General features: G+C 42.0%; 1 protein-coding gene across 2 annotated transcripts in view; it reads left to right on the forward strand.

Annotated features, from left to right (window-relative positions):
• LOC143784151 (aldehyde oxidase-like) overlaps positions 1-23,520 on the forward strand; it is a 181,190-nt gene that overhangs the window by 154,748 nt on the left and 2,922 nt on the right. For both annotated transcript variants that reach the window (XM_077272025.1, XM_077272026.1), the window contains exons 20-26: positions 110-205; positions 3,690-3,815; positions 12,603-12,674; positions 15,083-15,135; positions 19,543-19,657; positions 21,386-21,451; positions 21,952-22,140. In XM_077272025.1, the coding sequence (XP_077128140.1) occupies positions 110-205; positions 3,690-3,815; positions 12,603-12,674; positions 15,083-15,135; positions 19,543-19,657; positions 21,386-21,451; positions 21,952-22,140 (717 nt within the window). The remainder of the gene's footprint in view (positions 1-109; positions 206-3,689; positions 3,816-12,602; positions 12,675-15,082; positions 15,136-19,542; positions 19,658-21,385; positions 21,452-21,951; positions 22,141-23,520) is intronic.

The raw sequence follows: 23,520 nt of genomic DNA on the forward strand, positions 1-23,520 counted from the left end.
TGCCCAAAATACTCGGATAACACCCTAGCATGCTCGGATAAGACGTTATCCAAGCACGTTTCGTTGATCGTCTTTTCAAACATTTATTTTTGATGTTGTTTAACTGTAGGCTTCTGTGCTCGTTCATGTAAATAAGGATGGATGGGTGCTGATCACACCTGCTGGGAGTGATATGGACCAAGAAACTGTGACCAAAATGATGCAGGTGAGATTCCCTATGTTTGTGTTGAAATATTACACCATTGATTCCACAGGTCTCAGATGTTTTCAGCTGTATTATTAGTATACCATAAGTAGGTGTGTATATATATATATATATATATATATATATATATATATATATGTATATATATAGTATACACAGTACATATATATGTATATACTTAACAAAAAAGTGTGAAACAGCTGAAAATATGTCTTATATTCTAGCTTCTTCAAAGTAGCCACCTTTTGCTTTGATGACTGCTTTGCACACTCTTGGCATTCTCTTGATGAGCTTCAAAGAGGTAGTCACCGGAAATGGTCTTCCAACATTCTTGAAAGAGTTCCCAAAGATGCTTAGCACTTGTTGGTCCTTTTGCCTTCACTCTACGGTCCAGCTCACTCCAAACCATCTTGATTGGGGTAATCTGGCATAGCAGCCCATCACTCTCCTTTTTGGTCAAATAGCTCTTACACAGCCTGGAGGTGTGTTTGGGGTCATTGTCCTGTTGAAAAATAAATGATGGTCCAACTAAACGCAAACCAGATGGAATAGCATGCTGCAAGATGCTGTGGTAGCCATGCTGGTTCAGTATGCCTTTAATTTTGAATTAATCCCCAACAGTGTCACCAGCAAAGCACCCCCACACCATCACACCTCCTCCTCCATGCTTCACGGTGGGAACCAGGCATGTAGAGTCCATCCGTTCACCTTTTCTGCGTCGCACAAAGACACTGTGGTTGGAACCAAAGATCTCAAATTTGGACTCATCAGACCAAAGCACAGATTTCCACTGGTCTAATGTCCATTCCTTGCGTTCTTTAGCCCAAACAAGTCTCTTCTGCTTGTTGCCTGTCCTTAGCAGTGGTTTTCTAGCAGCTATTTTACCATGAAGGACTGCTGCACAAAGTCTCCTCTTAACAGTTGTTGTAGAGATGTGTCTGCTACTAGAACTCTGTGTGGCATTGACCTGGTCTCTAATCTGAGCTGCTGTTAACCTGTGAATTCTGAGGCTGGTGACTCGGATAAACTTATCCTCAGAAGCAGAGGTGACTCTTGGTCTTCCTTTCCTGGGGCGGTCCTCATGTGAGCCAGTTTCCTTGGGGCTCGAGTTCATATGAGGACATCCAGCAGAGCTCGAGTTCATATGAGGACATCCAGCAGAGGACGCATCACCACGACTCAAGGTAACTACAGGACATTCCCCTGCTTTCCATTCATTCCCCGGGGTTTTACATCCACGAGCACAACTGCATTAGCAGAGCTCCTGGGTGTAAAATGATTTAACCCCTTCAGATGGATTTACATCGTGGGACCTGCCAGAACGACGGAAGGTATGGGATATTGTTGATTTTTTATTTTTCCTTTTTTACAGAACGAGGGTCTTCAGGTGGATTAAGAGAATAATAAAATATTACAACACCCTGTGTCTTTATTTCATTAAAGTACTTTGTAATAATGTGTGTGTGTTTTATTAACCATTTCGTACTATTGGATTAATAATGGATAGGTGTCATAATTGACACCTCTCCATTATTAATCTGGCTTAATGTCACCTTACAATAGCAAGGTGACATTAACCCTTCATTTCCCCATATCCCACCACTACACGGGAGTGGGAAGAGTGGCCAAGTGCCAGAATAGGCGCATCTTCCAGATATGCCTTTTCTGGGGTGGCTGGGGGCAGATGTTTTTAGCCAGGGGGGGGCAATAACCATGGACCCTCTCTAGGCTATTAATATCTACCCTCAGTCACTGGCTTTACCACTCTGGTGGAGAAAATTACGCGGGAGCCCACGCCAATTTTTTCAGCGATTTAACCCTTTAATAGCTAGATCGTCCAAATTTTGCACATACACATTACTAACATTAGTAGTGTGGAATATGCAAAAGAAAAGGGATATGAGATGGTTTACTGTATGTAAAAAATGTCTCATATCCTGTCGGGTTTGGGAAGGAGATAGCAAAAGCCGGCAATTGAATTAGCGGCTTTTGTGCGATCACGCGCTGAATTAAATATAAATACAGGAGATATATATATATATATATATATATATATATATATATATATATGTGTCTCAATGACATATATATATATATATATATACTGTATATATGTTTTAACGAACATTTGAGCCCATAAATCCATTAGATGTCGGTTTTGCAAGCCTGCGAGAAAATATCGCAGTACGGATGCCATACGGATTACATACGGAGGATGCCATGCGCAATAATACGCTGCCACACCCTGCCTACGGATGACATACGGATCACTATTTTGGGAACATTTCTGCGTATTACGGCCGTAAAAAACGGACCGTATTTTCATACGCTGAGTGTGAGGCCGGCCTTAGTTGTTTTACTGACAGATTACACAATGAGCTAAAATTTAATGTTACAGGAGCATCATTACAATTGTCACTGGATTTCTGGAATAATTCTGCTGGAATGTCAATAGTTATGCAATACTTCATGTTCCATATAGAAAAAAATTGTTTTATTTTATGCTGGTGTTTTTTTATCTGAGGAAGGGACTGTTACTGCCTCGTAATGTGTTGAAGACTCAACAGCCTTAATATTCATAAACTCCATTTTATGGAATTAATGTGGTCCTGGTATTCCTGAGCTGTGGAGCTGCTAATATTCCCATTTTGTTACTCCATACCTCGCCTTACTCATGTGACGCTTCATGTACTGAGTATTTAGATGTGGGAATGGTAGACCATGCCTTTTTTGTGAATATGGCTTGCAAAGAAAATGTGATATGTGGCATATAGTATTGATACACCTAAGGATATATGCACAGGATGTCTTTTCAGGCGGGCAAACTGAAGATGTGTTCAAGAGGAACAAGCTCCAGAAAACATTATTTTTTTTCCCTGAAGCATCTTTTATAGTTTTTTTGTTGGTAGTTTCTGAGTCTTTTTTAATGTTTTTGACCACTGGCTTTTAGTGTTTTTCCAGCTTTTTTATGTTGTACTTTTTACTGGCTTTTTTTCCAGACATTTTATCTCCATTAAACATAGAAGAAACCACCAGCAAAAATTCTACCAAAATGCTCAAAAAGAGCCCTGGTGACTTGTGTGAGCCTTCTCATTAACTTGTTGCATAAAGGATAGAGCATATTCAGAGGGAAAGACGTCTGAAGAGTTGTCTTTTAACTGCTCGGTGTTTTGGAAACCTGTACAGGTTAAACTATGCTCAAAAGACTGAACATATGAACAGCAAGTTGTTTATGCATAGAAATGCTTATGTTCATTCTTTTGTACATTTAAGCAGCAATTTTTTTGTTTTCGGAGCGAAATCCACCTGAAAAAGACGTCGTGTGCACATACAATAATTGGAGAACCATTTAATACGAAGAACAATTGTCAATTTTATTGTGCAAAATCTTCATGCAGGAGATGAGCCAGAGATATACTCTAATGGCGATTTGTAGTGAAACTATCACAATTGATGACTAGTACTGTCTTTTTGTTTGGTTTAGGTTGTCAGTCGCGAGTTTCGGATACCAATTTCTTATGTCCATGTCAGTGAAATCAGCACATCGGTGACCTTAGAGGCTGGTAGCATCCCGGCTTCTGGGTCCACAGTCTACGTAATGGCAGTGCAGGTAATAGGTTTTATTCGCTTACATATTATGAGTCGTGCTATTACATTTTATTCACAATTTTCAGAAAAAAGTACAATATCATCTAATTAATCATTAAAGAATGTATCCAAATTAGTATTGCATAGAAGCAACACTTAATTTGTGTACTAAGGTCTGGTTATTTTTGCATATAGCTGAACAGTGGGCCAATGTTATTGTCGGGCCCTTGCCAACCCAGTCCGACACTGGACAGACACTATATTTTCAGTCTGTGTAGCAATAGGGGATGTTTAAGGTCATACAAATTGAAATGAAGTAGTTGGTCATAAGTGTTTTGGTCCATATTGGCCACTATAGTCATCATATCTTGCTATATATTCTTACTGACACCAGACGAAGGACAAACAATTTTTCTGGGAAACATCATTTTTTGGTGAAAGATTAAAAGAATGAAACATCTTTTGTCCAACTATTGTATTTAAGCACGGTCACTTTCTTTCTAGACTAGGGCAATATCTAATTGGGCAACTAAAATGATCGTTAATTGTTTGATTTCACCCAATAAATGTCCCTAATTGCTGAAGTTATCTATTTTCACCTACATTAGGCATCATTCAGGGGTCCGTTATTTTTCTCATTCAGGAAAAACAAGGGCCAATTTTCATCAGTGTGCTGGATCAAATTTTCTTCAGCGTTTCGTCACTTTGTCTGTTTTTGCAACGAGTTACTTTCTTCTTTGCAATGAAAAAATATTGTAAAGTTCCTCCTTCCCCTGAGGAAGCCATCTCCAACGGCGATACACGTGGGGTCCTCATTCAAATATTATGCCTTTAATAGGTGCCATGTTATCTGGGAGGTACTATATTGGTATTATGGTACTATATTGCACAGTGTTATTTCAAACTTCTTTTATATTATTTTGATAATACATTATATATGTATTATTATCTTTGTGTTCATTGTACCTCTCTCTGTTATGGTTACCCCAATGACCATGGGAAAAAATACAAAACGGACTAGCTCTCGGGTGATGGAAACTAAGGTCGACCGTGACCTGAACCTGACCCAACACTTACAGTAGCCGGGGGATGTACCTACGATGCCCTAGACACCACGCGCCAGCCGGAGATCTAACTACCCCTATAAGAGGAATGTACAGGCCTGCCTTACCTCCAGTGAGGAACCCCAAAAGATGATAGTAGGCCCCCACAGATATTGACGGTGAGTTCAGAGGAAATGACATACGTAGGATGAACAGCAGATTTAGCACAGTGAGGTCCGCTTACTAGATAGCAGAAGGACAGGAAAGAGTTACTTCACGGTCGACCTAAAAATCACTATTCAAAAACACCATCCAGAAATTACTTTAAACTCCAGTGACAACTCATGCCACTGGAGTAGTAATTTTCTGTCCAAAAGAGCTTCCAGCACTGAAGAGTCACATTGCAGATAGCTGGACAAAAATAGCAAAACAAGAAACAAAATTCAACTTAGCTGAACTGGGACTTGAGGCAGGTGAATGCAACAGAATGCTACTAGCACATTGTTGGCCGGCATGTGACCAACAGCCAAGCAGCCTTAAATAGGAAACTCCCCTAGAGGGTGGCGACAGGTAATCAGAGATGGAGGAAGGCACATAAGAGACACTACCATAACAGACCACCGGGGGAGCCCACAAACCGAATTCACAACAGTACCCCCCCCTTAAGGAGGGGGCACCGAACCCTCACCAGAACCACCAGGGCGACCTGGATGAGCATTATGAAATGCACGAACCAAATCGGGAGCATGAACATCGGATGCTGTCACCCAAGAATTATCCTCCTGGCCATAACCTTTCCACTTAACCAGATACTGAAGTTTCCGTCTGGAAACACGGGAGTCCAAGATCTTTTCCACCACATACTCCAATTCACCCTCAACCAACACAGGAGCAGGTGGATCAGCAGAAGGAACAACCGGTACCTCATACCTCCGCAATAATGACCGATGGAAAACATTATGGATATTAAAAGATGCTGGGAGGTCCAAACGAAAGGACACAGGATTAAGAACCTCCAGAATCCTATAAGGGCCGATAAACCGAGGCTTAAACTTAGGAGACGAGACCTTCATAGGAACAAATCGAGAAGACAGCCACACCAGGTCCCCAACACAAAGACGAGGACCAATACGCCGATGACGATTAGTGAACTGTTGAGTCTTCTCCTGGGACAACTTCAGATTGTCCACAACCTGTCCCCAAATCCGATGCATCCTATCAACCACAGCATCCACTCCAGGACAATCCGAAGACTCCAATTGACCGGACGAAAACCGAGGGTGAAACCCTGAATTACAAAAAAATGGAGAAACCAAAGTGGCAGAACTAGCCCGATTGTTAAGGGCAAACTCTGCCAATGGCAAAAAGTCAAGCCAATCATCCTGATCAGCGGACACAAAACACCTCAAGTAAGTCTCCAAGGTCTGATTAGTACGCTCAGTCTGGCCATTAGTCTGAGGATGGAATGCAGACGAAAAAGACAAATCGATACCCATCCTGGCACAGAACGTCCGCCAAAATCTAGACACAAACTGAGTACCCCTGTCAGACACTATATTCTCAGGAATACCATGCAAACGCACCACATTCTGAAAAAATAGAGGAACCAACTCAGAGGAGGAGGGCAATTTGGGTAAAGGTACCAAATGAACCATCTTGGAAAAACGGTCACAAATCACCCAGATGACAGACATCCTACGAGAAACCGGAAGGTCAGAAATAAAGTCCATAGAGATGTGCGTCCAAGGCCTCTTAGGAATAGGCAAGGGCAACAACAACCCACTGGCCCTAGAACAGCAGGGCTTGGCCCGAGCACAAACATCACAAGACTGCACAAACATGCGCACATCTCGAGACAAAGAAGGCCACCAGAAGGACCTAGACACCAAATCCCTGGTGCCAAAAATTCCAGGATGACCTGTCAACGCGGAAGAATGAACCTCCGAGATAACTCTACTGGTCCAATCATCAGGGACAAACAGTCTACCAGGCGGACAGCGATCAGGCCTATCCACCTGAAACTCCTGCAAAGAACGCCGCAGGTCTGGGGAGACAGCTGACAATATCACCCCATCCTTCAGGATGCCGGTAGGTTCGGAATCACCAGGCGAGTCAGGCTCAAAACTCCTAGAGAGGGCATCCGCCTTCACATTCTTGGACCCAGGCAGATATGACACCACAAAGTTAAATCGGGAGAAAAACAACGACCAGCGCGCCTGTCTAGGATTCAGACGCCTGGCCGACTCAAGATAAATTAGATTCTTGTGGTCAGTGAGGACCACCACCTGGTGTCTAGCACCCTCAAGCCAATGACGCCACTCCTCAAACGCCCACTTCATGGCCAGAAGTTCCCGATTTCCCACATCATAATTTCGCTCAGCGGGCGAAAACTTTCGGGAGAAAAACGCACATGGTCTCATTACTGAGCAGTCAGGATCTTTCTGCGACAAAACTGCACCTGCTCCGATCTCCGAAGCATCCACCTCAACCTGGAACGGAAGTAACACATCAGGTTGGCGCAACACAGGAGCGGAAGAAAAGCGGCGCTTAAGCTCTTGAAAGGCCTCCACAGCCGCAGAGGACCAATTAGCAACATCAGCACCCTTTTTGGTCAAATCAGTCAAAGGTTTAGCAATGGCAGAAAAACCCGCTATAAATCGGCGATAGAAATTAGCAAAACCCAAGAACTTTTGCAGACTCTTCAAAGAAGTAGGTTGCATCCAATCACAAATAGCCTGGACCTTGACAGGGTCCATCTCCATAGATGAAGGGGAAAAAATATATCCCAAAAAGGAAATTCTCTGAACTCCAAAACTACACTTTGAGCCCTTTACAAAAAGAGAATTAGCTCGCAAGACCTGAAAAACTCTCCTGACCTGTTGAACGTGAGATTCCCAGTCCTCCGAAAAAACAAGAATATCATCCAAATACACAATCATAAACTTATCCAGATATTCACGGAAAATATCGTGCATAAAGGACTGAAAAACGGAAGGGGCATTTGCGAGACCGAAAGGCATTACCAAATACTCAAAATGGCCTTCAGGCGTATTAAATGCGGTCTTCCACTCATCCCCCTGCTTAATCCGCACCAAATTATACGCACCACGTAGATCGATCTTAGTGAACCACTTAGCCCCTTTTATGCGAGCAAACAGATCAGTCAGTAAAGGTAACGGGTACTGATATTTAACTGTAATCTTATTCAAAAGTCGATAGTCGATACAAGGTCTCAATGAACCATCCTTTTTACCTACAAAGAAAAATCCTGCCCCTAGTGGAGACAACGAGGGGCGAATATGACCCTTTTCCAAGGATTCTCTGATATACTCCCGCATAGCAGTATGTTCAGGTACAGACAAATTAAACAAGCGACCCTTAGGAAACTTACTACCGGGGATCAATTCAATAGCGCAGTCACACTCTCTGTGAGGAGGGAGAGAATCAACTTTAGGCTCTTGAAAGACATCATAAAAATCTGACAGAAATGCTGGGATCTCAGAGGGAGTAGATGAAGAAATAGGAACCAAAGGTGCATCCCCATGAATGCCCCGACATCCCCAGCTCAACACAGACATAGATTTCCAGTCCAAGACGGGATTATGAATCTGTAACCATGGCAATCCAAGCACTAAGACATCATGTAGGTTATATAATACAAGGAAACGAATAATCTCCTGATGGTCTGGGGTAAGACGCATAGTCACTTGTGTCCAATATTGTGGTTTATTGCTAGCCAAAGGTGTAGAATCAATACCCTTCAGGGGAATAGAAACTTCCAACGGCTCCAAATCAAACCCACAACGCTTGGCAAAGGACCAATCCATGAGACTCAGAGCGGCGCCAGAATCCACATAAGCATTCACAGTCACAGATGATAAGGTACAAATCAATGTCACGGACAAAAGAAATTTTGACTGCAAGGTACCTGTAGAAAAAGATTTATCAACCTTTTTATCAACCTTATTTATACGTTTAGAGCATGCTGATATAACATGAGCTGGATCTCCACAGTAGAAGCACAATCCATTTTTGCGCCTGTAATTTTGACGTTCGCCTCTAGACAAAACACGATCGCATTGCATATGCTCTAATGCCTTGTCAGAGGTCACCGCCATATGGTGCACAGGTTTTTGCTCAGAAGATACCGCCATATGGTGCACAGATTTTTCCTCAGAAGACCCCGCCATATGGTGCACAGATTTGCGCTCCCGCAAACGCCGATCAATCTGGATAGCCAATTTCATGGCATCATTCAGACCTGTAGGCACAGGGAACCCCACCATGACATCCTTCACGGCATCAGAGAGACCTTCTCTGAAATTAGCTGCTAAAGCGCACTCATTCCATTTAGTAAGCACCGACCATTTACGGAATTTCTGGCAGTATATCTCAGCTTCATCTTGCCCTTGGGAAAGAGCTATCAAGGCTTTCTCAGCCAAAATCTCCAAATTAGGTTCTTCATAAAGCAACCCCAAAGCCTGAAAAAACGCATCTACATTTAACAACGCAGGATCTCCTGGCGATAATGCAAATGCCCAACTTTGTGGGTCGCCGCGCAGTAGAGAGATAACAATTTTAACTTGTTGAGTCTGATCACCAGCAGAGTGAGATCTCAGAGACAAAAACAATTTGCAATTTTCTCTGAAACTCAAAAACCGGGATCTGTCTCCGGTAAAGTATTCAGGCAGAGGAATCTTAGGTTCAGACATTGGAGCACGTATAACAAAATCTTGTAGGTTCTGTACTTTTGTCGCAAGGTTATTCAAACCTGCAACTAAACTCTGTGGATCCATGTTTCAAATGGGTGTAACCCAAGCATTCAGAGGTTAAGAGGAGAGGAGAAAAAAAAAAGGCTGAAGACTGCAGTTTAAGCAAGGAATACAAATGATCAAACTAAGGTGCACTTTCAAACACAGAAAAAAAAACCTTTTCTTCTCCTTCCTACTTTAGTGCATATTTTAACACATAGATTTTTTATGGGCCGGCCAAACTGTTATGGTTACCCCAATGACCATGGGAAAAAATACAAAACGGACTAGCTCTCGGGTGATGGAAACTAAGGTCGACCGTGACCTGAACCTGACCCAACACTTACAGTAGCCGGGGGATGTACCTACGATGCCCTAGACACCACGCGCCAGCCGGAGATCTAACTACCCCTATAAGAGGAATGTACAGGCCTGCCTTACCTCCAGTGAGGAACCCCAAAAGATGATAGTAGGCCCCCACAGATATTGACGGTGAGTTCAGAGGAAATGACATACGTAGGATGAACAGCAGATTTAGCACAGTGAGGTCCGCTTACTAGATAGCAGAAGGACAGGAAAGAGTTACTTCACGGTCGACCTAAAAATCACTATTCAAAAACACCATCCAGAAATTACTTTAAACTCCAGTGACAACTCATGCCACTGGAGTAGTAATTTTCTGTCCAAAAGAGCTTCCAGCACTGAAGAGTCACATTGCAGATAGCTGGACAAAAATAGCAAAACAAGAAACAAAATTCAACTTAGCTGAACTGGGACTTGAGGCAGGTGAATGCAACAGAATGCTACTAGCACATTGTTGGCCGGCATGTGACCAACAGCCAAGCAGCCTTAAATAGGAAACTCCCCTAGAGGGTGGCGACAGGTAATCAGAGATGGAGGAAGGCACATAAGAGACACTACCATAACAGACCACCGGGGGAGCCCACAAACCGAATTCACAACATCTCTCCATAATAGAATACTATTTTCTTTTTTACAATTTTTTTAATTGAATACTAATTTACATCCCTTTAGGGGTTGTTTCATTTATAACTATTTCAGATATTCATTACATTTACATGGCCCCATTGATAATCATGCTAGTCATATGGGTTTAATTCCAGTGTCAGTTTTTGACTTGGAAAATACGGTAGCTTTTGGCACAATGAGCACACTTTGAAATTATTTATTTGTCTTGTCTAGGTTTTTTGCGTTTGCTACATAATTAAGATTTATACTGTTAAAATATAGGAAGTATAACCAATCTTTTGTATATGACTTATCGCCTTTTTTTAAGTTGCATACATTTTACAATTTTAATTAGCACTCGATCAATATATAGTTGGCGCTCACTACCTTGTACTTTTTTGGTATTAAGTTTTTTCTACCCATTACAGTGTTCAAACCAGCTGATGGATAGCAATGTGTGCTTGCTGTGATATTCAAAGATCCATAAACACACGTCTCCATAATTGTATAATTCCTTTTGACTTAATTTTGCCTTATTTTTCTACCTGTTTTTTCCATCCATTTTAAAAACTGAAAGCAGTAAGCTGAAAATTTTCCCACTGCCACTTAACAATTGATCAGTCAAAAACAGATAAAAATAAATGAAATACAAATAGAAAATGGATGTCTTCTGATTTGCATTTGTTTTGGACAGATCCTCATGGAGAAATTGAATTGTTTAGTCTCAGTTTCTTCTTTTGTATTGTAATTTTCTTCTTCCTGTACAATGGTATTTTCAGCAGTTGCACCTTTTTGTGGCATGTGAATAAAAACAAAATAATTCAAATTGATTAGTAAACTTGAATGCCATCAGTAATTGCATTCCACACCTTCATATAATGTATCACGGTCTAGACATAAGCCAGTGCATCACAGTGTTTCCCTGAGGTCTTTATACTTCTCTAACAATGTAACCCTCAAAAAGACTCCTCTCATCTCATACTTTGACATATGACAATGATATATTTGGCAATATATAATATAGCATGAGCAAATATCAATTTACAAGGATTACCCCTTGTAATTAGTATAAATGTATTTTTTTCCAAACACCCAGTAGGCTCTGGGAAAAGGCATATCTCCCAGACTCCTAGAAGATTTGGCAAATTTCCTTGACCCAGCAAAAGTTGTCACTTATGGTGTACCTATATATAAAATCATATGGAGTTACACAATGTGCCTTTATATTTTAGGGGCACTGTAATACAGATCAGTGCCACACAGACCCTTAATACAGTAATCCATATGACCTGCAGCTTTTTAACTGGTACTTCAACAACTAGTTTCAAGGCTCAAGACTTCAGCTCCAGGCTAAACTAACTCAAAGTTGAACACAGTAAAGAAACATGAAAACTTGGCAACTTGTTACTTTTCTTTATGTTTGCGTGCTGCATTATACAACTTTTAGTCCAAATTAATTTAGACAGATTCCTTTTTATTTGCGAAAATATACGTATATATTAAATATTCTCTTTAATTGATAAATTGCCACTCCAGCACTTTTCTCCATCCGTTAGCTGTCAGTAGTTCATGTACAGCGCATGCATTAGAAAACGTACCGGTTGCTGTCTTCAGCCTCTTCCGTCCCATCTCAGTTCTCTCCTGGATAATGTGGCTGCAGCTGTGACCAGCCGACTCACTATGGTGTCTTCTGTGTGAACCAGAAGTCACTTTCTCTATGTAAGTCTATGAGACTTAGAACAAGGCTATCATAGAGAGGAACTAACGATCCACTGTGTGAGATGGTGCAAAAGAGCTGCGGTGACATGATGCAGGACAGGGAGTGGAGCAGTGCTGGAGATGGCAGAAGGCGGCAAATGATAGGTACTTTAATATATACTTATACATATTACTAATAGCTAATGGAGGGGGAAATAAGCAAACCCGCCGAGTGGTAGTGTAATTAGTCAATGTAGTATAAAGACAGCACTAGGGAGGAAGTGAAGAATGTTATGAATGATAATATGACAATTAATATTATCTTACAATGGTTACTCCTTTTGGTAGGAAGCGTGTCAGATACTTCTCCAGCGTCTACAACCAAAAAATCTGAATCCTAAATCCACTTGGAAAGAAATGGTAAGTTTTTAAAACATTATATTAATTTATGTACATGGATCGCCCACCAAGGGCAGTGGGGTACTCGGTACCGGGTCCTTCGGTTCACAGGGGGATGTTACAGTGGCTGACCCGGTCCGTGGCCCTGGGACGTCCGTGTAAAAGGGAAAGGTCTTTAAAGGGCTAAAGTTTATGCTCGTGACGCCACCTGTGGTATTCGGTCAGGGTGACCGACGCTGCTTCAAGGGGTCCGCTGGGGTGATGTCATGGCAGCTAGATGGTATACCTTCCCACAGGTGAAGTATATCCCCAGGGCTTCCCGGTGTGTAGATGGTGAGTGGTGAATGGCGCAGTGAAGAACGAGGACACAAGGTTGCAGTCTCTTTACCTTTACTGAAAACTTCAGCATCCACAGTCCAGAGCACCAGATCACAGAGTAGGCAGAGTCCAGTCGGTTTGGAGGAAAGTCCAGAGTTCCCTTGTCCAGGTGGAAATCAGTAGCCTTCCCTTGCGCTGCAGTGGTATAGTCCCTTACTGCCTATAGCTTCACATAAGGGTCTCACAGATGCAATGTTTCGCTCTCTCTGTCCCCCCCGTATAGGATAGGACAAAACCCGTATGACTGGTGACTTGAGCCTGTTTATAGGGTCTCTTAGATAACCTGGCTCTGTAGGTGTCACCATGCCTCCTGGGTGTAGGTGCGGACAGGTAACCTGCAATTAGCTGTCCTGCCGGTCTCTGAAATAAGGCGTAGAGGTCCTTACTCCCTCGGTATTCCAGCTACCGGGATTTTGCGCCTCAGAAGGAGGCAGCCTGAGTGGGGCTGGTCCCCTTCTGGTATCCTCTCCTTTGCTTCGACTTCCTTCACGTTCGCTACAATACAATTCTGCCTTTCAATGTCTCTTTCTGGGAGCCACTGCTTCTGTCTTCCTCAGACTCTGGTCTGGAACTTTCAGAACACCTGTCTGGACCTCTGCCAGGAACTAACTAACTTTCCCTATAGACTACCAGTTATATATATGGGGAGTGTCCTAATAAATAGGAGCAGGAGCTCCCCCTGGTGGCCTGGAGTGTGAAATGTGTTGCATGTTTCTGGTGCCTGGATGCAGTTATCCTTTTTTGCCTCCAAACGTAGCATCACTCTCCCCGAGAGGAAAGTAATACCACTGCGACGACCAGGACCCTGGGGCGCCGCATACAGTATATGTGCAGAGCACACCAGACCTAGCTTCCAATTCAACTCTGCCCTAATCTCTTGATCCTTCATCATAAGCAATCCCTGGTTCTCGCAAGACCTTTTTCTCCATTGAATCCCCTGTATTGTGGAGTGCAGTACCCCATTTATACTTTAAAAGTTTCCTGAAAAACCAACTGTACAGTAAGCTTGCTATCTGCAGTAAAGCTGTCTCCTCTATACAACCATATGAGGAGCTTTTACCCTCACCTACTGTCACTTTCTTTTCTACTAATAGATTGTAAGCGCTCGTGGGCTGGCCTTCTCCTCTAGATGTTTGTCACTGAATAAGGCTACTTTCACACTAGCGTTAACTGCAATACGTCGCAAATGCGTCGTTTTGCCGAATATACGCATCCAGCAAAAGTTCTTGCTGGATACGTTTTTTCGTCATAGACTAACATTAGCGACGCATTAGCGACGCATTGCCAAACGTCGCGTCCGTTTTGCGACGCTTGGGCGTGTGTTAGCGGACCGTCGGGAGAAAAAAAACCTTACATGTAACGTTTTTTGCTCCCGACGGTCCGCTTTTTCCGACCGCGCATGCGCGGCCGGAACTCCGCCCCCACCTCCCTGCACTTCCCCGCACCTCACAATGGGGCAGCGGATGCGTTGGAAAAATACATCCGCTGCCCCCGTTGTGCGGCGGAGACCACGCTAGCGTCGGGAACGTCGGCCCGACGCACAGCGACGGGTCTTTCCCGACGCTAGTGTGAAAGTATGTATACAATAAACTTGGCACTCAAATCGGTTGTAAGATGAAGTTAATTGACTTTATTGCACGTCCCAGATACAGTTTCAACAGTTAAACGTTTTCGGTCCCACTGGACCTTCTTCAGAACAATTTCCAATTTATCAATAAATGAAAAAACGAAGGGGCTCTAGGCGTACTAAGCCGCTAATGGAGTCTGTGGCCCATGATCAGGATGAGGAGCTCAGATCTGCGTGGCACTGGATCGCCAGTGAGGGACGTACACACTTGCTAGTGTGAAAGTAGCCTAAGCTATGGTCTGTTGTACTTTGTTGTTTTTCCCAAGTATTCATACACATTTAAAGCACTGTTTACATGCCTAAATGCAATGCCCTGGAAGCGTATGAATGTATAACATAAATATGACAAATATGTTTTATATACCTATATATTTTAATTGAAACTTTACCATCCTCCTATTGAGCTTCTGATTATTTTGCTTAGGTACAAGAAGCTTTCAAGCGAAGAATTTGTCTTTCGGCAACTGGTCATTACAGGTAAAACCCTCCCATACTGATTTGTATTCTTTGTATGGCTGGTAATTGTAGAAGGATGTGACACTGACTTCTCGATTCCACATACTTCCTTGATGGCTGTGAAGGAACACTTTACATTTGGTCTGAAGTAATAAAATTAGAAATAACTTTTTGACAGTGAGGCTGATCAATGAGTGGAACAGGCTGCCATGAGAAGTGGTGAGTTCTCTTTCAATGGAAGTCTTTAAACAGAGGCTGGACAGACATCTGTCTGAGATGGTTTAGTAAATCCTGCATTGAGCAGGGTGTTGAACACAATGACCCTGGAAGTCCCTTCCAATTATAACATTCTATGATTCTATTAAATATTTTGCATTGCAGTGTAAGGCTGTGTGCACACGTAGCAGATTTTTTTGCGGTTTTTTTTCACGGTTTTTCGCTATAAAAACACTATAAAACCGCGAAAAAAACGCTAACATTAAGCATCCTATGTAACAGAATGCAATCCGCATTTTTTTGTGCATATGCTGCATTTTTTTCCTGAGCGGAATCGCAATCCAGAAAAAAACGCAGCATGTTCATTAAAATAGCGGAATCGCGGTGATTCTGCACACATAGGAGTGCATTGATCTGCTTACTTCCCGCACGGGGCTGTGCACACCATGCGGGAAGTAAGCAGATCAAGTGCGGTTGGTACCCAGGGTGGAGGAGAGGAGACTGTCCTCCACGGACTGGGCACCATATAATTGGTAAAAAAATAAAAGAATTAAAATAAAAAATAGCGATATACTCACCTTCTGGCGGCCCGACCTCCTCAGCGGCTTCTGTGGTGTGTGTGAAGGACCTGCGATGACGTCACGGTCACATGACCGCAATGACGTCGCGGTCACGTGACTGCTATGTCAATGGAAGGTCCTGAACACAGCATCAATTAGGAACGGAAGCCGCTGACGTGAGTATAACCTTTTTTTTAATTTTTTTAATTATTTTTAACATTCTACCTTTTACTATAGATGCTGCATAGGCTGCATCTATAGTAAAAAGTTGGTCACACTTGTCAAACACTATGCTTCACAACTGTGACCAACCTGTCAAACAGTTTTCCAAGTGATGCTACAGATCGCTTGGAAAACTCTAGCATTCTGCAAGCTAGTTATGCTTGCAAAACGCTAGTTTTCTGCGGGTATATGCATGCTAAGTCTGCATGCGATATACCTGCGGCAGGAGCTGCAGAATTGCCGCGGAAATTTCCGCGGCTATTCTGCTACGTGTGAACTTAGCCTAAGAGTAATGAGCTGGTTAGGATCGGCAAATTCAGAAACAACATACAATCAGTTGCCAGCAATGTTGTCAGAATTAATGCCTTCCATAAAGGGGCATAACTGCAGTCATATACTTGTGAACCTGGACCCCCACAATGAGCAGATTATTGCTTGGATGAGTGGACCCCTATGACATGTCTAGATCTATAAATATACATGTTCCCTCTCCATAAAATAAATCTAATACCATACAATACCAACCCAAATATATAAACAACTCAGTCTTATAATTTGCAGACAATAGCACTATACAAGTAACAAATACCACCATATTGTTAGTGAAAAAACCCACTATATTAACACCAGTATTTACTATTATTACTATTATCATTATTTTTTTTTAGAGCAATATTGATTCCCTAGTGCTGTACATGTATGTTAACCCTTAAGATACAAATATAAGATATGTTGAACAAACTAACAATGACAGACTGGTACAGAAAGGAAAGGGCCCTTCCATCCAGGCTTGCAGTCTACAGGGTAATGGGGAAGGAGATAGTAGGGTAGGGGCTGCAGCAGCTCTGTTGGTGGTGAGGTGGCAGCACGGTCATTGCAGGCTGTAAGCTTTCTTGAAGAGATGGGTTTTCAAGTTCCATCCCAATATTCCAAATGTGGCGGATAATCAAATGTGTTGTGGCTCAGAATTCCAGAGGATGGGGGACACTCGGGAGGAGTCTTGGAGGCGATTGGGTGAGGAACGTATGAGTATGGAAGAGAGAAGGAGGTTTTGGGAGGACTGGCGATTACATGCTGGAAGATGTCGGGAGATTAGTTTGGAGATATACAAATATACAAAGGAAACAGATTATGAACGGCTTTGTAGGTCAGTGTTATCAGTTTGAACTGGATACATTGGGCAATTAGGAGCCAGTGAATGGATTTTCAAAATGGAAAAGCAGAGGAGTAGTGAGGAGAGAGATGATTAGTTGGGCATCAGACTGGACTGGAGACGTGAGATCAGGGCTGGCTCCAGGTTTTCGTGGGTCCCGGCAATAGAGTCTCAGTGGGCCCTTTTAACACACACCACAATTCATGATGCACAGATACGGCAGAGAAATATGGGTATAGTACAATGCCAAAGATTTCACTTACTTCTTACGTTAATGAGTGATATCTATTGTAAATTCTACAATAGCTCAGACACCGGTGAATCCTCTCTGCTCACAGTGCTTGCGCTGGGGGGATTGAAAAGTTTTCATTTTATGCCTAACAGTATAGTCCTCCATACAGTATTATGGCCACCATGTACTGTAGTCCTTCATACAGTATTATTGGCACCACATAGTGCTCCATACAGTATTATTGGCACCACATAGTCCTCCATACAGTATTATGAGCCTCATATATTGCTCCATCCAGAATAATACGCACAATATAATGCTCCATACAGAATAATGGGCATCATAGAGTGGTTCAAACAGAATAATGGGCCACACATAATGCTCCATGCAGAATAATGGCAGAAAAATGGATCCAATATAATGCTCCATACAGAATATTAGACCCGATATAATGCTCCATAAAGAAAATTGGGCCCCATAAAAAGCTTCATACAGAATGGACCCCATATAATGCTCCATGCAGAACATTGGACCCCATATGATGCTCCATACAGAATGGACCCCATATAATGCTGCATATAGAATAATGGATCCAATATAATGCTCCATACAGAATATTGGACCCCATATACTGCTCCAAACAGAATAATGGGCAGCATATAATGCTTCTTACAGAATAATGAGCCACATATAATGCTCCATGCAGTGTAACAGCCACATATAATGCTTACAGAATAATGGGCATCATAGAGTGATTCCTAAAGAATAATGGATGCAATATAATGCTCCATACTGAATAATGGATCCAATATAATGCTCCATACAGAATAATGGACCCCGAATATTGCTCCATATAGAATAATGGGTCCCATGTAATGTGCCATACAGAATGGACCCCAAATAATGCTCCATGCAGAATAATGGACCCCATATGATGCTCCATACAGAATGGACTCCATATAATGCTCCATACACAATAATGACCCTATATAATGCTCCATACTGAATACTGGACCCCATATAATGCTCCATAGAGAATTCTGGACCCATATAATACTCCATACAGAATATTGGACCCCATATAATGCTCCATACAGAATAATAGGTCCCATATAAAACTTCATAAAGAATGGACCCCTTTTATTGCTTCATGCAGAATAATGGACCCCATATGATGCTCAATACAGAATGGATTAGTAATGAATAGGTGTCTTATAGATGCCTCTTCATTACTAATCCGTGGGCTTGATGTCACCTGACGATACAAAGGTGACATCAACCCCACAAATATGAACCTGACTGCGGGCTGCTATTTTTAGGCTAGGGGTCAATATCCATGGCCCCTTACCAGCCTGAGAATATCAGCCCCCAGCTGTCTGCTTTAGCTTGGCTGATTGTCAAAAATAGAGGGGACCCCACACCGTTTAAAAAAAAAAAGTGTGGGGGTCCCCCCCTATTTTTGACAAAATTAGCCAGATCACAAGTCAAACAATATGATCAAATACAAATTGTGAAAACTATGACCCTGTTTCATCAAGACGACTGTTGTCCAGGCTGGTCTTGATAAGGAGGTGTGCTGAAGGCAGAGGTGCCATTATTCAATGAGAGGCGCATGCGTCTTAATAAATTTGGCATGTCTGGAAACTAGCTTGTGCCTCCATGCACCTTGCCAAAAATCTTACTCCAGTTGGTGACTAGAGTAAGATTTCTGGCGTAAGGTATGCCACAACTCCGTCCCGCGTATGTCCCTTCCAGCTTTGCCCATTTTGGAGCAGCTAGGTGAAGTTGGCACAAAAATCTCAAAAGTCGCTACATTTTTGCATAATATTGAATTGCGCAAATATTTTGCAACTTATCAAAGTGTTTTATACCAGATCTCTGGTGAAAACAATTTGATGAATCAGGGCCAATATCTCATAGCATTGTTTGTGCTTCTATACAACTTGGATTTATTAAAACAGATCTTGGTGAAAACTAACAATGGAGTAAAAGGAAGGAGTTATTTTTAATGATGTTTTAGCAACTTGTTATGTCTTTTACTGTAGGATTCCTGATCCAGACTCTGAATGGGAACCAAAAAGTGGTGTGAAAACAACTAATTATATATTTGGAGCTGCATGCGCTGAAGTGGAGTTAGACTGTCGAACAGGACAGCACAAGGTGCCATACCAAAACAATAATTTATATTAATGTTTACACTTTTGATAAATGTGGCTGAGTTGCAATACACAGTACACGAACCAGATTGGTGCTGTTTCTGGAAGAAAACATGTTCATTTTTTTAATGTTATGTGTCAGACAGTTTTCCCACCAGTATTTCTGTATTTCAGGGAGATTTAGCAAAGAAGTTATTAAAACAGGGGCAACAGTTATAGGCTTAATCGATTTTGAATCAATATTAAAGCACCACTCCAGCCTTTTTTTCAGCTCGGGAGAGGTGCTTCTGTTGTAAGGTCCCTGCACCCTGTCTTATTCTCACCCTCCGGCTTCTTTGCTGTTTTTCGGCGCTGCTCCTGTCCCACGGCGCAATCTTGTAACCTCAACTTCTGACTGTCTGGAAATCAGAAGTTACATCACAAGCACCCAAAGCAAGTCAATGAGAGCAAGAAAGAGGCTCTCATAAACCTACATTGAGCCGTTTCATCTGGCTCGCTACATGAAACACTGGAACGATCCGGCAGGTCACGAACTGCGGGAGACCGACGGGAGCAACGGCGGTAGAAGGGGAAGACAGCCACAGGTAAGTATCAGACTAAGTGCAGGGACCTTAGATTAGAAGAACCACACCAGTAGTAAGATAAAAAAAAAATGCTGGAGTGGTGCTTTAAGTTAGTAGCTTATATTAGTGAAGCTTATGGAAAGAGCTATCCTTCATGCATATGAACATACATGTCTCTGTAGGTTCTCAGAACTGGACACATGAGATAAATTTGTGGGTTTCGGTAGTTTCAAGCTCCCATACAGTTTAGATAGCTATTGGTCAAGCTATGGTTTAGCTGGTGGTTATCTCTTCCAACCTCTTCATACACAGGAGTGCTTTCCCTTCTGAGCGCTCCTGTGTGTTCTTTATGCTGTCAGACTCCTCTGGTGGCTTATCTCTTAGAGATGAAAAGGATCGGCAGTCAGAAATAGGACATATCGGAACCTTGTCTCCCCCGACATCATTTTTCAGGGGAGAGTTAGAGACCCCTCTATACATTAGACTGTCGACCAAACCCGAGTTAGTCTCAAATGCATGGGGGCCTTTAGTCGCTGATCCCATAACAATTTATTTTCGCCTCTTTCCAGCAGAAATTGGTGTGCCAAGCTCCAATAAATACAATTCACATACACGTAAACAGAGTTTAGTTTGGTGTCTCTTTGAACAAGACTTCCCAGCTCCGCAAGGCAACTTTACCATCTACTATGACTTCGTATAACTATTCCACAGTCTTTCCCAGCCGAACATCATAGGTGACCTGTCCTCATGAGAGATCATCACCAATATCAGATTGGTATTCCAATACCGATCAGCTGTTTTCAACTCCTGTCCTGAGCCAACATTTCTCGGTTCATTGTGTAGTGCCTGTTGCCAAGAACTGCAGCTCAGCTACTATCAGTTGAGCATGATTTGAGAGACCTTGACAGATCCATTCACTGTTTACTTCTGTCTGCAGCTAACAATTGCTGATGGGTTTGGGTGCTGGGTGTTGGACTGCCACCAATCTGATATTGATGACCCAACCTAAAGCTAAGCCCTCAATAGCATATCGCCAGGCAGCCGCTTTAAACACAGACACCTTCTTTTTCCAGAAAAAATCTACAAGCAAAACTATATGGTTTAAAAAGTTTTACATATCTTTCTTTTTAATTAGCATTACTTATTCACACTTTTGTATTTTGTTACAGAATATACGAGCAGATGTTATTATTGATGTTGGCTCCAGTTTCAGCCAGACTGTGAACATCGAACAGGTAGGTGAAACTAAATAAATTCAGGAAGTTTGTTGATTGATTATATGAAATCAACACAGCCTACACATCACCGCTACAGACAATGATTGGCTGCAGCAGTCACATATCCTTCCATATGGAACAGTAAGTCCAGAGACCAGCAGGGGACCTGGAAAACATCATGATATGATTAAGTTTCTATCAGGTAAGTATTACATCTTTTAGCTTTTCAGACCATTTTGAAAAAAAGGAGATAAACAACCCTTTTAAGTAAATTATACTTACGTATATAACAGTTCTTTGTGTCTTATTTTATGCTGGCGAGTGCATCTATTTGTATCTACACTGTATATAGTAAAGAATACAGTGAGTAGATAAATCATAGCTGTAGAAAAAGGCATGAATTGCACGTCCAAAACTTGAGTAGAAAATCCAAAGTGAGATAATCAGGACGGTTTGCTGCTGTAAACCATTGCAGCTCTTCTAAAATCACAAAAAATGTTCTCTCTTGAATTTTACAGATTAAAAATGCATTTAATGAAGGGCTTAAACTGTACACAAATGATGATGTTAAATACTGTCGTCAACCAACCATGAATGGTACCCACCCAAACCAAGAGGAATCTCAAACCATCAGACGAGAGCCTGAACACCTCAATGTAGCTCTGCTCCCAACAACTCCCAATCCATATGTGGGATGTTCTGCTAAGGTGAGCTGAAATAACCTTTAACTATGCAGATCTGGTAACAATTTGTGACAACCACTTTACCTGTTTAGAGTCCACTAAGTGTCACACAGTTTTCACTGTAACTGATGTAACTGGGAAGCCACTAAGGAAAAATGTTGCAGAAGAACAAGACAAGGACCAGTAGTTAATCATATTTTTTAAGATACATGCACAAATATTAGCCACTGGCAATGACAAACCTTTTTTCAGGTTGCCTTACCCAGAACTGGTTTTGTAGGTATTGTGACTAATGAACTGGATGTGCCAATATATTACTTTTATGTTCTGGAATGCAGAGAAACCCTGACAAAATAGTGTCTGTTTCCACCTTAATCTGCCTCCCAACCTGACCCAATTATCTTTTCTTTTTTTCTTGACTCTTCCGTCTCTTTTTCATTACATCAGGTTGTAAAGTGAATGTATGAAGACTTTTCGCTACATGTTGTCTTTTTTATTTATATTAAGAACATTGAAACTGCAACACACAAAAGTCATGGAATTTTGGGAATTACAGAATAGATAGAAATGTTAAAGATATGCAAATGATGAAATAATGGAATCCAAATTTTCTAAACATCTCAATTTATTCAGTAGTAAGTGTGAACACCATGTGTAAAATACACGCACTTACACACCTTGGCTATTATCCGTTAATAGTTGTCTCAGGAACATTCTGCCACACTGAATGGACTTGGGCACATAAATCATCAAGAGCCACTACTGTCAGCCCCCTTTGTAATTGCTGACCAAATATGACCCAGATATGCTTGTCCAGAGATTCTACAGGCCATGGTAGCACATAAGGCCACAAAGGAGCTCACAGATACTTGATCAACATGTCGTATTGTAACTGTAACATGACTCCTGGGACACTTTGAACTTACCATTTGTTCCATGTCCAAATTAATGTATTACTGAGCTACTTATGTACCTGGACTGAAGACTAGAGGGGTTTGGCTACCCTACATTGTGCCTCCCCACTCCATAACCAGAATAACCGATGTGACATTCCCTCGTGAAGGCCTTTTCATGGCATTGCCCATGTGAACTGCAGACCAATCTTTGGATATTATTGCATCCAAGACAAAAGTGTGACCCATCACTTATGAGGATAGACTTCCATTGCCCCATTTCAACTCTTGGTCTCCATCTGGAGACCACATCGGTTGAAAACGCTGTAAGGGAGTCTTTATAAGGGAATGTCACACTGATCCTACTATTTCCATGATGAGAGTGTGGGTTGACATTGAATACGATAGCTGGATCCCTCTAGTCTTCATTACACATATAGCTCAGTCGTATATTGATCTGGTCTTGGAAACAGTGATATAACTATTTCCCCAAAATGTCCCAAGAGCTGTT

The sequence above is a fragment of the Ranitomeya variabilis genome, chromosome 7, assembly GCF_051348905.1.
Source record: "Ranitomeya variabilis isolate aRanVar5 chromosome 7, aRanVar5.hap1, whole genome shotgun sequence".
Lineage (NCBI taxonomy): Eukaryota > Metazoa > Chordata > Amphibia > Anura > Dendrobatidae > Ranitomeya > Ranitomeya variabilis.